The 14,455-nt window shown below is 37.3% G+C and overlaps 3 protein-coding genes across 6 annotated transcripts; 1 reads left to right on the forward strand and 2 right to left on the reverse strand.

Annotated features, from left to right (window-relative positions):
• On the forward strand, nucleotides 483–7,532 carry LOC105176677 (imidazole glycerol phosphate synthase hisHF, chloroplastic). 3 transcript variants are annotated; one of them, XM_011099556.2, is made up of 20 exons: nucleotides 483–750; nucleotides 888–970; nucleotides 1,134–1,228; nucleotides 1,550–1,653; nucleotides 2,032–2,201; nucleotides 2,309–2,423; nucleotides 2,586–2,641; nucleotides 2,725–2,763; nucleotides 3,198–3,296; nucleotides 3,890–3,952; nucleotides 4,157–4,219; nucleotides 4,444–4,526; nucleotides 4,694–4,802; nucleotides 4,883–4,936; nucleotides 5,068–5,155; nucleotides 5,384–5,421; nucleotides 5,851–5,956; nucleotides 6,279–6,445; nucleotides 6,751–6,850; nucleotides 7,051–7,532. In XM_011099556.2, the coding sequence occupies exons 1-19, from the start codon at nucleotides 522–524 to the stop codon at nucleotides 6,808–6,810; spliced, it is 1,821 nt and encodes a 606-aa protein (XP_011097858.1). In that variant the 5' UTR covers nucleotides 483–521; the 3' UTR covers nucleotides 6,811–6,850; nucleotides 7,051–7,532. The 3 variants fall into 3 exon arrangements, with proteins under 3 accessions (XP_011097858.1, XP_011097859.1, XP_011097857.1); XM_011099557.2 differs by having other exon boundaries at nucleotides 7,340–7,532; XM_011099555.2 differs by lacking the exon at nucleotides 7,051–7,532 and having other exon boundaries at nucleotides 6,751–6,988.
• LOC105176763 (glycine-rich protein 5-like) lies at nucleotides 8,879–9,217 on the reverse strand. Its single transcript, XM_011099666.1, has one exon. It carries the CDS (start codon nucleotides 9,215–9,217, stop codon nucleotides 8,879–8,881), a length of 339 nt encoding a protein of 112 aa, XP_011097968.1.
• LOC105176678 (pentatricopeptide repeat-containing protein At1g74900, mitochondrial) lies at nucleotides 9,995–13,366 on the reverse strand. Of its 2 annotated transcripts, XM_011099559.2 has the most exons (4): nucleotides 13,246–13,366; nucleotides 11,302–13,142; nucleotides 11,144–11,192; nucleotides 9,995–10,711 (listed from the first exon to the last, which is right to left on the reverse strand). In XM_011099559.2, exon 2 carries the CDS (start codon nucleotides 13,075–13,077, stop codon nucleotides 11,638–11,640), a length of 1,440 nt encoding a protein of 479 aa, XP_011097861.1. In that variant the 5' UTR covers nucleotides 13,078–13,142; nucleotides 13,246–13,366; the 3' UTR covers nucleotides 9,995–10,711; nucleotides 11,144–11,192; nucleotides 11,302–11,637. The 2 variants fall into 2 exon arrangements, with proteins under 2 accessions (XP_011097861.1, XP_020554492.1); XM_020698833.1 differs by lacking the exon at nucleotides 13,246–13,366 and having other exon boundaries at nucleotides 11,302–13,239.

A 14,455-nucleotide genomic window follows, 5' to 3' on the forward strand; every position in this document is an offset into this window, starting at 1 on the left:
GTTTTGAATGGTTGGCATAGTAAGTCTTTTGTTATTGTAATAATGCTCAAAAAAGGTCAACAAACTGATAAAATTCAAAATCATTAAATATATATTTTAATTTTTGAAAGGAAAAAACGTCAATTATAAGCTCTTCACCAAAAAAAAGTGAATTTCACCTTACGTTTCTTAAAACATCTTATAAGATTTTTTTAGTATTTCACTTTGCCATTCATATAATTGACGTTTCTCCCCTAAAGCAAAATTTTCTAATTTACATAAATTTAAATTCTAATAATATAATAATTTTTTTTATTATTATTATATAAAGAGTTTAGTATATCAAATACTCTAACATCTTATTTATTAAAATAATTTAAAATCTTATTTTTAAAATAAAATTAAGTATCTAATAAGATATACGAGCTTATAACCCCTAGTTGGCCCAACATATGACTTATCGCTTCCCAAAATGAATGGGCTAACGGCCGAATTCTCCAAGTTTGAAGCCCAGTCAGTAGTCTTGACTTGTATAATGAGTGATGACCGCTGTCGAGACGAGCGTAGCACGAGCTGCGGCAAACCAAATGGAGGTGGCGGCGGGAATCACTTCTGCTCCGCAGTTCCCCAAGGCATCCTCTTATTCCTCCTTCTCTTCAGCTTACTCCGGCGGTTCTCATTCTCTACAGTCGCTTCAGTTCAACCCTCTCAAATTCAAACACGCGAGAACTCTCGCAATTCGCGCCTCTGTTTCTGCTGCCGATGACTCCGGTACTGGCTTTTTGTATGTGTATTAATGATTGGATGTTTGAGCTGTGAATAGTAATGTATCTGTGCTGATTAATGACTTGTGATTAAGGATTTTTGAATTTAAATTTTCCTCTAATCTGGTGGTAAATTTCTAACAGTGGTGACATTGCTTGATTACGGAGCTGGAAATGTGCGGAGTCTCAGAAATGCAATTCGCTTTCTTGGCTTTAATATAAAAGATGTGAGTTTTATTTGTTAAACTTTCAATTTTTGTTAACCTCGCTGTCATTTTGATCTTGTTACTTTAATAGGGAAAATGATGTAAAGCATTAGCATGTAAATTAAAGTTCACGGTAGATATTGTTTCTCTGTTTTCCTATGATGCATTTTCTAATTGCTTCTAGGTGCAAAAGCCGGAGGACATTTTGAATGCCAAACGTCTTATTTTTCCAGGTGTAGGTGCATTTGCGCCTGCCATGGATGTGCTAAACAAGACAGGGTAAGCTTCTTTACTATGCTTTATAATTTGCTGCTGTGTTTCTGAATATGATTTGATTTTGTATGAGAGCATCTTTTACATTCTTTGTTGGGTTCAACCATTCAAATTTCTGTATGAGTTGAAAGTTTTGGGTGAGTAAATTAACAGTTAATATTAGACTTTACCAGGTCAATGTGTTGTAATTTTTGATTGTTCGTTGCTAGGAAATTGTGTGAGGATATGGTTGCTTGCTATTATTTGATTAAATGTTTTACTGATGTAAGAATATTCTTTTCTACCATTAGTGTTCTAGTTACTCATCAACTTTCTTAATCTTTGTAGAATGGGAGAAGCACTCTGTTCCTACATTGAGCAAGATCGTCCATTTCTAGGCATTTGTCTTGGATTGCAACTACTGTTTGAGTCAAGTGAGGAAAATGGACCAGGTAAAATTTTTCTGACTCCTTTATTTTAAGCTCGCACTGCCATGTTCGTGCTTCTTCATTGTCATTTTATCTAATATTGTTAGAACAACACTTTCATTTGCCATCTGGAATTATTTTTCAACACAAACACGTGTGCTTTTTTTGTTGTGATTAGATAAATCCACGAGAAATTTCTATTTCTACTACTTTTGTTTTGGTTATAAATTGTGCTAATGAATCTAGAAATCATCACATAATGTAAACATGTAATTACTGCCTATCTTATACATTCTCGGGGTCTTCGTGACCGAGAAGTAACATGCCGAAGTAATGACTGGGGTGGTCTTGGTTTGTTTTGAGATCTGGTTTAAACCCAAGTTGACAGTTTTCTTTTCTCAGTGAAAGGGCTTGGTTTGATTCCTGGGGTAGTTGGTCGTTTTGACTCATCAAATGGTGTCAGGGTACCTCATATTGGTTGGAATGCTATCCACATAACAAGAGAATCTCAGATTTTGGATGATATTGGGAGCCGTCATGTCTATTTTGTTCATTCATACCGCGCAATGCCAGTAATTTACTTCATCTTTTCTCCTTGCTGCTTTGCAAGATCTTCTTTCAATTTCCCTTTCACTTTCCATCACATCTCAAGTGGCCAATTTCTTTCCATATTCTGCAGTCTGATGATAACACAGAATGGGTATCTTCTACGTGCAACTATGGTGACAACTTCATAGCTTCTATAAGAAGGGGAAATGTCCATGCAGTGCAATTTCACCCAGAGAAGAGTGGAGGTTAGAATATTTTACTTTGTGTGAATTCAAAGATGGGTAAAAGGAAGTACATATCTCAGCCTTTTGGGGATCACAATGGGTAGATGGGACATCATATCTTATTCTGCTTTATGTAATTTCTGGAACTGAACATTTGAAGCTTACATTTGATTTGAGTTTCAGATGTTGGCCTCTCTGTTCTTCGAAGGTTTCTGAATCCCAAGTCTGAAATGACAAAGGTACCACTCTCCCAAGTATTCTGTATGTAAATCTATGTATCTGATGAAAGATCTAATGAACTAAAATCTTCACGTGAAGACAGAAGCCAGCCCAAGGGAAGGCGTCTAAACTTGCAAAGAGGGTGAGTGCTGCTGCAATAGAAATTAACTATTTGGTGCAATGAGTCGATTTGCTTTCTGGATATGTAAAGTTGGTGCATGAGTCTTATTTTCCAGTGCTAGTTACATTCTATATTCCTTAAGTATTTGGAAGTTCAAGGTTTCTGTATTATTTCTCCAAATAAAGTTAATACAAAATTATCAATGGAAACCTGACATATGAAGGTAGAATGCAAATCCTTTTCCCATGATATCCCAACCTATTAACCATTTGTATAACCAGTATTTATGGCGAAGCTTCTCCCAGTTATAGAACCAAAGACATCTTTCTTATTTATTTTCATCTATTGAATTTTGTGAATAAAGCAATCCCAATCTTTTTCAATTTGATTCATGTTTAGATGCAGGCAAGAAACACTCTGAGCATTTGTGCTATTTTCTATTTCATAATGGTCAGGTCATTGCTTGTCTTGATGTGAGAACAAATGACAAAGGTGATCTTGTTGTAACTAAGGGAGACCAATATGATGTGAGAGAGCACACCAAAGAAAATGAGGTAAGGCTTGATGAATTTTTGAATGGTTGGACTGTTAAAGTCATGTCTTCGGGTGTTTGAATTGAAAAATTACTGGTTTATTGTTTACCTATTGATGTAGAAAATTTCACTGGGTGTTTGAGTGACCAAGAGAGTCATATTTGATAAACCAGTGCAAGGCTCTGTGAGATTCTAATAAATTGAATATCTCTACTCTCCATTAAATGAAAACTGAGTAAAGTGCTAAATACGGGGTAATATAAGTGTAATTCGAATTTTCTTTATTTCTTAAAGTCACTTCTCTTTGCATGTAGTTCAATCTTCAAAGAAATACTTGAGCTTGATGCCTAATCTTTTGACTGCACGTTACAACATTATCCTTAAATCATTCTTATTCTAAGATGTTGCACTGTGCTACTGTGTCTTATAATACAGTTTATTGTTTCAATTAAGCCTGTTGCTGTGATGAGAAAATGTCAACACAGCAAAGGTGGAGGATGTTCTCAACTTTTACTCATGTTAAAATGGTTACTGTTATTATGTTGTGCAACGATGAAGCAAGATGAGTGAGTGAATCTGTAACCCTTGCTTTTCTTTGATTGTTCTTCTTAAAGGTGAGAAACCTCGGCAAGCCAGTGGATCTTGCTGGACAATACTACAAGGATGGGGCTGATGAGGTATAAATTGCTCTTGTATAATGTACATTGAAGACTATGCTTTTTGCAGTTTTCTAGTGCAGATTATGAACATAAATCGTCCCAAAATGCATGCCACAAACAACAACATCACCCGGTAATAAAAAGAAAAGAAAAAGAAAAAGTAAGATGCCTGGACAAACACAAGAAACAAAACTCAGATGTTGATCTTACATTCTATTTCAGGTTAGTTTTCTGAATATTACTGGCTTCCGCGACTTTCCTCTTGGCGATTTACCCATGTTGCAGGTTTGTTTCCTTTACAGTTGTATTGTTCTGCCCCGCAATCTTGTTTCCATTTACTGTAATTAAGCTTCTCAAGTCACGTAAGTACAAAATGTTATGTGCATTTCCTTTTTCCCTCCCACATTTAGAGAACCTTTAGAACTTTCATGAACTTGTAAATTTCAAATTTGAAATAAATTGCATTATCAGGAGAGTTGACAGTTGCCTACATCTGTCTTTCATCATAGGTATTAAGGCACGCATCGGAGAATGTTTTTGTCCCATTAACAGTTGGAGGTGGCATTCGAGATTTTACTGATGCAAATGGCAGGTGTATTTCTCGTTCTTGTTTAAGATCTGTGCAAAAGATTTCTTTTATCTTTCTTGTGATTATGGTGGAGAAACTTGTACGTGTACTGAATCTGTTCTACAATAGAATTTCTTTAGTTTGGGATTCACTCATTTTGCTTTTAGTTTTAATTCTAAAACATTTCCCAGGTACTACTCGAGTTTGGAGGTTGCTGCAGAGTACTTCCGGTCAGGTGCCGATAAGATTTCTATTGGAAGTGATGCAGTTTATGCTGCAGAAGAATACCTAAAAACAAAAGTACTCTCCTTGCTTCTCTTAATGTTTCTGCTTAGTTTTGCGTTGTTCTGAAAATTTATGTTGGCCGGTTTTGCTTCAAGGTAAAATCTGGAAAGAGCAGCCTAGAGCAGATCTCTAGAGTGTATGGAAATCAAGTGAGTTTGCCGCCAAACATGTATTTATGCAGTTCAAATCTGTAATTTCTTATTTCCTTTTCCTGTAAGACAAGCCTCACTTTGATTCTTCTTCATTTTATATTTCTTTGTTTTTATCTTTTGCGTCTTAGGCTGTGGTTGTAAGCATTGATCCTCGTAGAGTGTACTTGAAAGATCCCAAGGATGTAGAGTTCAAGTCCACAAGAGTAACAAACCCAGGTAATTGGACGAGGTGTGAGTTCTCAGTGTTTACTGCTTTGCTTTGGAGCCTTTCCAGTTGCAGGCCCAAAACTGTTGATGTTGCTTGTGACTACTGTTTAGAGTTGGAAATGTGTTATTCATGTGTTGTTTAGTAGCTAAGAAGAATGCGGCGGTAACCACCCTGCCTGGTGGACTTATAGTAAAGACAACGAAAGAGATAATGTTGCTCTTACGTTGGTTTTTCAGGTCCAAATGGGGAGCAATATGCTTGGTACCAATGCACGGTATGTCTTCCTTGCTTTCTTTCAGTCAAATTCGTACTTCCTTACTTTCTTGGTCTATTGCACCAAGTTGATGTTAAACTTTCTTAACCAGAAGCCAATTTCTGGTTTGCATAAGTTCACTGCAATCTAATTAATACTTAGTGAATTTGCAAGAGTAGTTGTAGAACCATGTTGGTATCTTTGATTGTTTTACACTGAACGCTCCAATTCTCATGTGATAGCATTATGTTTCGCTGTATCTTTTGAGTTGGTTTTCCCAAATTCTGATGTTATAAGCACTACGTCAAAGCACTCATAGATTCATCCTAGCATTCTGGTATCCCAAGCATTTAGTTCTTTTTCTTTCTTTCTGTATTGAGATTATAGCAGAGTAGACCTTGTAACCATGTTTTGAGTGTCTGAAATTTCTTTGTACTGTCTGTCTGCAAGGTGAATGGTGGACGAGAAGGTCGACCAATTGGAGCATATGAGCTTGCAAAAGCTGTTGAAGAACTGGGAGCTGGAGAAATACTCCTAAACTGCATCGACTGTGATGGTATGCTGGATCAGTTCTATGATATGCAGCAGTAATAACTTGTGGAGCTTCTGTGTACTTCCTTAACGTTCGAATTTATTCTATGTTTCACATTTGTTGATTTTCTTATTGTTGAATTTTGAAGAATCAAAACATTGTTAAATCTTTCTCCTCTCCTACTCTTGCTTTAAGTCTTCATTGTTGGATTCTCTCATTTATGAATGTTGTACTGGTACATGGGCAGTTCTCTCTAGAGAAAACTCTTTAAATGATTTGCACTTTGTGCTGGATTCATGCTGTTATTCCCTCGAAGATAGTACTAATATTTGGTTTGTCTTTCCAGGTCAAGGAAAAGGATATGATATAGATCTGATAAAGCTTATCTCAGATGCTGTAAGTATTCCTGTAATAGCAAGTAGTGGTGCTGGAGCGGTTGAACACTTCTCAGAAGTTTTCTCCAAAACAAATGCATCTGCTGCCCTTGCTGCTGGTATTTTCCACCGGAAGGAGGTAAATTTAGAAAAACAAGGACCCTTCTTATCACATTGTTGTTCATAGATTTCTAGGAACCATCTTGTTTCCTTTTTTCTGTTGACATATGTGCCTCTTGTTCCTCTTTGATTCATTTTCTCGGTAATCCAATCAAACCAATTTGTTTTCTAGAAATATAACTATGCAAGAAAAGTAAAATATGTTTTCTAGAAATGGTTTCAGTTCAGAAAAACCAAACCAAATTGATCCTAAATGCTCCTCGACCACTTCAATATTTGGCTTACCTGTTGTCTCTCTTACATCCATTGCTTCATGACTTGCAGGTGCCTATACAATCTGTGAAAGAGCACTTGCTGCAGGAAGGAATAGAAGTTAGAATGTGACAGTTTGTTGCTTTCCCTTCTGGAGACTTGTCAACTTGAGGTATCATGTTTATTTCGGTGGACCTCAATTTCCAGTTTATTAATATCGGGCTTAAACCTTGTTCTGGGCATTTTGTTACATATAACTTCAGTCCGGGTTTTCATTTCATTTATCCAATCAAACCAATTTCAACTGCAATAATGGATGTTTTGCGCAACCATACCTGCAATAATCAAGCAACATTACTCTTTTGCTTGTAGATTCGCATGTGTGTTTGCCAACTCCACTGTCATTTGTTGAAATGCTGTTCGAACACCATACATATAGATGAAATATGAATAGCTCAGCACCAATCAAGAATGCCCACGGCATTCCAAGAATTCTTGTTATACGTTCGTTCCAACCCTCAACCCTCTTTTCTAGATTCATCGATATTGAATCAATCGAACGCACTTCTAACACCTGTTCCACTTTTGGAAGCCCCTGTGTTATATCACCAGATCTCGATTTTTCATATATAAATGTAATTAAAGTATCTCCTTCGTACAGGATTTCCCCATAATGGCCATGAACAGTTGCTCCTGGAGTGGCCAAATAAGGCTTAGCTGATCGTATTGTGCACATTATTTCTACTTTTATAAGATTGGTTTTCCGTATGTATTATGCTTTTAATTCATACGAGTATTATATTTACTTCATACAATGGTAACTTGTATAGCAATTATTATTATACCTGAGTTCATACGGAGGCCCATAAATGCTGCTCGTTTTTCAATAGCGAGAATAATAGAACTCAAGGAAACTTTTACAGGAGGATGATAACCATTAAGGAGGCTAAAGGAGTCCTAACACCATGTATCAGGGTAGGATTACGTAATGCTTTAGTATGTCTACAGACCTTTTGTCCCTTACCCTCACGCAAAAGCTTCGTGGTATTCCACAAGGTAACAATGCTAAACTACGAGTGAGTTTTCACATGGTGAAAATTGAAGTTGGGATGAATTATCAATAGGAGCTATGTAATATAGGGTTTTAATCAAACCTTCAACATGAACAAGTCCTTTGGAGCGTCATCCAGAGTTTTTCTGGCTGAATTGATCCAACAATAAAGAGAAGGATATAAGTTTAAAATGTAAGAAATAGATAGAGTTTATTGATGGGGTTTTAGAGGCATTTTGCTATTTTATTCATATTACATTTCTTGTTCTTCTTGCACATAACGGGACTAGATGTACTTGTGCGTAAATTATAACTATATCCAATATTAACTTAGGAACTTACCCTCTTTAAAGGAGAGGGACTTGGGTTCAAACTCAAGTTGTCCCCAAACTTCCACCCCTACTGTACTAAAAAACAAAAAAATAAGGTATGTGTACCGCTTACTCTGGACCCTCTACCGTATAGCTAGAGCCTAGAAAGGCAACAATTTAGTACAACTCCGTACGGGGAGGGACGTATTATTAGTATTGGCATCGATGTCATAATTTTCACTTGCTAACTTAGTTTACAGTAGTTGAGGCTTTGAACTTTATGGAGTGCTTTAAATGGATTTCTGTTTTGTTATACTCCAAAATATTATACTAAGAAATAACAAGAATTCTTGGTGTTGGTGTCATTTTATAGATGATACTTTATCGACTTAATTGGACTTGAAAAGTTTCTCATTGGTGGTTCTTTTTAAAATATATATTATATTGTTCTAAATTGATGATATTAATTTCACCAATCAAGGTTTAAACTCACCCCCCAACGACGAATCCAGGCAAACAATACTTCTAGAGTTGAAGCATTGCGCGACCACTTGGAACTTCTCATCTATTAATCTTTTTCTCCAGGTATTTGAATTAATTTGATTAGAAGTTATTTGAGTAAAGGAATGAGACTTGAAAATGTATAATGAATGCATGTCCCTCAAATCAAGAGGTTAGAGCTAGTAGACACTAAGTAAATAAACTTATTCCATGGATAGCATATCATATAAGTTAACAACAAACTCAAGACCTTTGAAGATCTATTTGTCTAATCTTCACCAATAAATTCAAATTCAAATGAAACGCCGAAGTGGAAGCCTGAATACAGCTTCTCTCTTTAAGGAAATCCACCTCCTATTCCCCCACCAGCTCCCCCGCCAAACCCTCCACCCAACCCACCACCACTGCCGCCGCCACCTCCAAAACCCCCTCCTCCGCCGGACCCACCTCCAAACCCACCACCAGCTCCTCCTCCAAATCCAGAACCACCACCAAGTCCTCCATTGCCGCCTCCAAACCCACCGCCTCCACCATAGCCGGCACCACCACCAAATCCTGGAATAGGAAAGAATGTCTTTTCATCGATGAAAGAGCCCTTTGAGGCAGCAAGCTTCCTTGCAGGGGTGGTGCAAACAAGAGAGGAGAAAAGAAGAAGGAGAAGATACTTTGAAGCCATTGATGGAAATGAGGAATAAGGTGGAGTTTGAGGAGTGGAGAAAAGGGATTATATAGAGATAAGGAGAATGGCTCTTCTTCTCCTCATCTAGTTGGGATAGTTGATTAATAAATACGATTAAATACTCAATCGTTGCTCTTCAAAAGAAAGTCTCAATTAAATGGCTACGTGAATTCTTGGATTCATGCATGCATGCGTCGTGGAAAGATTTTTTTTTTTTTTTCATATGTGGATCTTCTAACCAATAATTGATGGAACAGTTAGTATTTTTCGTATATTTTTCATTAATTAATGAAACTATATTGAAAAAAACTCTAATTTTAGAACCAATAATTCGAGTTTCCACGTGTCTCTTTTGGTAGAGGTAATTTTTAGGCAGGTTGGATTCTACCAAACTTGAACTAATTATGCTTTGTAATTAATGAGTAAAAGAGAGAGAGATTTTAGGTACAATCAAATCTGAAACAGAATCAAGTTTGACAAAGTTCAATTTATTACAAGACGAATGGTAAGTCAAAGAAGGGAACTACAACTAAAAGCAATGGAGTTTGGACCCCACACTCGGAATTTATAAACCCTATATTGAATGAGTTCTTATCTCAAAACTTGAATGGTTGACGATAAGCACAAATTTATTCGAGTTGATGCACCACGCCATGGCTGTAATTAAGATTTGGCAGACAAAATGGAAGAAAAACGTTACTGCTTTAGATTGGATATCAGCTAGAAAATTAATGTTAAGGGAAAATTGTTCGATTGATTTCAAAATCAAGCACGTAAAACTGAATTCTTTTGGGAAAAATTAGATTGATGTCTTTGGAAATAAGTAAGAAAGATGACAAGGTTATACATAGATTGTTTGAACTGTCTTTTTCAATCCATTGGAGCTATAGACAACTAACTCTCCCATCTTCCTCAATGTTCACCAAGATAAACCTTAACTTTTCGTCTTTACGAAGAACAAAACAAATCTTCACCCTGTAACAACTCAGGTTTCTGGGATGTGGTTAACTTGCAGTGTACCAAGAAAAACAGTCTCGAATTCAACCCTCTTGTCTCTGGACAAGTTATGCGGTAAAACGACAGTGGTCTCACAACAATGTTGATGGATCAAAGGACTTTTCCATTTCTGATACTCCAGAAACGGGTGACTCGTTATGCACATTTCTTATAGCTGTTCTTGAAAGCGATGTGTTCATCAAATGCTTAACAATTGTCCAGTCGTTTTCAACTGAACTAGAAGGCTTATCTGATGGAGAGGCGGCAACCTTTAGAGCCTTCTTTGAAAATATGAGGAGAATGCCTGGCACATAGGGGTTGTTCTTCGAGTCTTTAGAGGGAGCTTTGGATGAGGATTTGTGTTTGCTACTGAAGATTAAGCTGATTTTCTTGAGACGGTTTCTCATATCACTTGCAGCTGAGGTTCCCCAGGCTGGACAGTGATCCTCAGTCCTTCGTTTTGATTAGCGGCATTGTCTCTACTGTTTTATAAACCTGTACAGAGTTACATGTCGTCATTACAAGAGAAGAAATTCAACATCATAAAATGGGAAATTATAGCATGAACCAAGTTTTTCCAAACAAACATCAATTTCTTGGTGAGCGCATTACATTTCACGTATGAATGTTTTATAACAACCTAGGATGTAATAAGTGAGATCAAACTTGTATAATTGATTAGGTTTGCCTACAAATAATTTGGGGAAAGATTTTTGCAGATTGGAGACGCTATTTGAGGACATATTTAGCAGAGGTTCATATATTGGGTATGGTAGGTAACATAACTGCAAATTTAACTACATCTCATAATCCCTATTCTCACATAATAGCGAATCTGGCATATATCATCAAGTTTCTCAGCTCAGATGTTGCCGTGACAAGTGACAACAATGTAATTCTTGCATTCATTAAAAAAACTTGACAAACCTGAATGTGTGGCTACGGTGGCCTCAGCAATTACCAGCCCCGTACCCAACTGAAATTTCAGAAAAGAGATACCAATGGCAGAAAGAACAGCTTCAGTGCTCAAATGAGATTCACCAAGTGAAATATAAACCAGATATATAACTCCAGCAACAACATACCTGCAAATCCCCAGTCCCTGATTGGACAATTGGAACAGTAAATCATGATTGGTGGTGCAGTTGGTTTCATCAGCTAAGAGCTGCCTCTTTGAATTCCTCATCTTGATAGCAAATGATACCATTCTAAACTGCGGATGATTTTCATATCTATGCCTTCGGATCACCAGGCCAAGACAAAAGGTCATTCGAGCTTATGTTGTAAATGCCATCCTCATTCTCAAAATGTTGGGTTGCATAATTCAAGCATTTTTATCACCATAGATTGAAAGAACCAAACGTTACCAAGATGATTACTCAAAGTATTCATGAGGTTCCTGGAAACAATGTGGTGGCATTTCACAATCTAAAATGACGAGGAAGACGGCCACATTTACTCTGCAGCCGCAAAATCTCTTGAGCAAATCCTTGGTTACCAGTCAGCATAAGTCCATTTAGAACACGATTGAAGGTAAATTTCCGAGGCAAGAATCCTCGATCAACCATTTCTGTCAACAATTTCCCAGCAATCAGCAAGTCATCCGACTTCTTCCTCACAAACATTGCACTGATCAAAATGTTGTAAGTATCCAAATTAGGCAAACAAGTCCCACCACTCATCTTCTCAAACACCACCAGGGCCTTCTCAATTTCTCCATCATCACAATAATATCTAATGACTACATTATATGTTTGAATAGTTGGGTCACAATCATCTTTCATTTTATCCATATATTCAATAGCCATATCCATTTTCCCTGCATGACACAGCCCTCTAATAAGAACATTGTAAGTCGTTGCATTCGGAACATAACCCTTCCTCAACATATCCTCAAACATTAACACGGCATTTTCAACACAATCCTTTTTGCATAGAACTTGTATCAGAGCATTATAGGTTGCAACTGAAGGAAGTACCCCAGCCCCAATCATCTCATCAAACACTTTTCTCGCCTTCTCAACCTCCCCTGCAACACCAAATCCATGAACTACCGTTGTATAGGTCACAGCATCAATATCAATATTTCGCTTCTTCATTTCCAAGAAAAATACCCACCCTTCCGTAACTTGTCCAGCTCTAAAATACCCCTTAAGCAATGTATTATACGTGGTCAATGTCGGCTCCAAACCCCTCTCAACCATCTCCTTCATCACTTCCAACGCCCGTGGTATTTGCTTCTTCAAACAAAACCCATTTGCAATAATGTTGTAACTAATTACATCAGCCCTAAACCTCCCCCTAAAGATCTTAAACAGCCTATACGCCATCTCTGCCCGCTTCGACTTACACAAAACATCAAGAAACGCATTAAACGAATTCAAGTCCTGTTGGCACCCATGTTCATGCATAGATAAAAACACCTTAACAGCCTTATCAGCTTTACCGGCAGATACATACCGTTCAGCAATAATCGCGAAAGTTTTCGGAGTGGGGCCCAGCTTCCTGGATCTCATCCTACACACGAGGGCCCAAATCGTCTTGTAATCGCGCAGCCGTGCAGCAATATCAATAGCATGGTCAAAAGCAGCGGCGGAGTGGCAGTAGGAAGGGTGGTTATCGAGGAGGTTGAAGAATTGGAGGGCTTTGGGGCCGTGGTTCCACAGGCGTTTGAGTATTGTTTGGACTAAATTCGGGGTCCATCCAGAGAGGGTGTGAAGGGTTTGGGTTAGGGATTGTGGGTTGTCTGATTTGAGTATCTGATTGGTGATCGCGGCGGGGTGTAGGGGCGGCGGTGGCAGCGAGTAGGCGGTGGAAATGGGTTTAGTGAGTTTGGAGGTTGTCGTTGGTAAGTTGGGCATTACGGCGGGATGGGGGGCTAAGATAACATCATTGTTTCATATTTGACCATGGAAAACGAAGCTGCCTGCGCATTAAAGAAACGTATGATATCCAAGTTACGAACCTTCACCAACAAAAATGCTGACAAAAACATCAAAGCAGGATGAATATAATTCTTACATCCATACCTTAGATACCAGATTCAGGTATTTCAGACCCAAAGCCCCCCCAACCCATTTTGACCAGCTTACATTACTTGAAGAAACCAAGTGAACACAGCGTCTGTGCCTGTGTACGAATTTTTAGACTAAAAAAATAAGGGTAAATTCTATATTACCTCCATCTATATCTAAATATTCAAATAAATCCCCATAAGAAACATACCACATAGTCTTTATATTTTTTAAAAAGGTACAAATTATAAAATGAAAAAATAGAGATAACTCCCTGATCGATGAAAGATTGGCGATGGATAGTATGTCAAAATGCTCAACGTCAGTCAGACTTTCCTATAATGGTAGACTCGCGTTGAGAGGTGGTCGGACGACGGAGAAAAAAACGATAGAAAATGGGGTCCGTGGGATAAAGGTTTTTTGAGCAAAAAAAAAAAAATGAGATAAGTCGCCAATAAATTGAAGATTTTCAATTGGTAGAGTATCAAAATGCTCGCAGTTGGACAGGCTTTTCAACTGTGGTAGGCTCGTACTGAAGGTGGTCAGACGGCAGAAATATGGAAGGAGAAAAAACAGTAAATCTAAATATATACATATGGGTACTAATATATATACATATCTATATATTTAAAAAATATATAATTGCTTAAATATTAAATAATATATTTTTATTTTCTATAAACATAATTAGACCCATATTCAAAAGCATTAGCAGACAGCGTGCACATATATAAAAAACGTAGGGATTATATGGTGTGTTTTCTTATGAAAATTTATTTGAACATTTTAAATATCACAAGAGTAATATAAAATTCACTCACAAAAAATACCATTAAAGCTGAAAAAGAAAGGGGTTTGATTTCAGCTTTTAATCAATTTTAGAACAAAAAATCCAACCATTTTGTTGGAAATGATGCTGAAAATCTGGACTACAGCAAGCTAAAGAGGGTGAAGGATGAACACTCTGTTGCTGCTGTTTGTGTTGCCTCTGTACAGAACCAGAAAAGGCGTGTTTCTCATAATGCGTTTTTCTTCTTTTTTTATTACGTCTTTAATTAGTTAAGGTGTTGATGACGTGTATTACTGATTAGTTCCATTAGTCAGAGTCTGTTATTTTTCTGTTCATTCCCTTCTTTTTGTATTTAAAGGGAGCCATACATTGCTACTACTGATATGAAAAAACCTTTCTTTCACTATGATAATGGGATTCTTGTTCAATAAATTG

The sequence above is a fragment of the Sesamum indicum genome, linkage group LG14 (assembly GCF_000512975.1).
Source record: "Sesamum indicum cultivar Zhongzhi No. 13 linkage group LG14, S_indicum_v1.0, whole genome shotgun sequence".
Classification (NCBI taxonomy): domain Eukaryota; kingdom Viridiplantae; phylum Streptophyta; class Magnoliopsida; order Lamiales; family Pedaliaceae; genus Sesamum; species Sesamum indicum.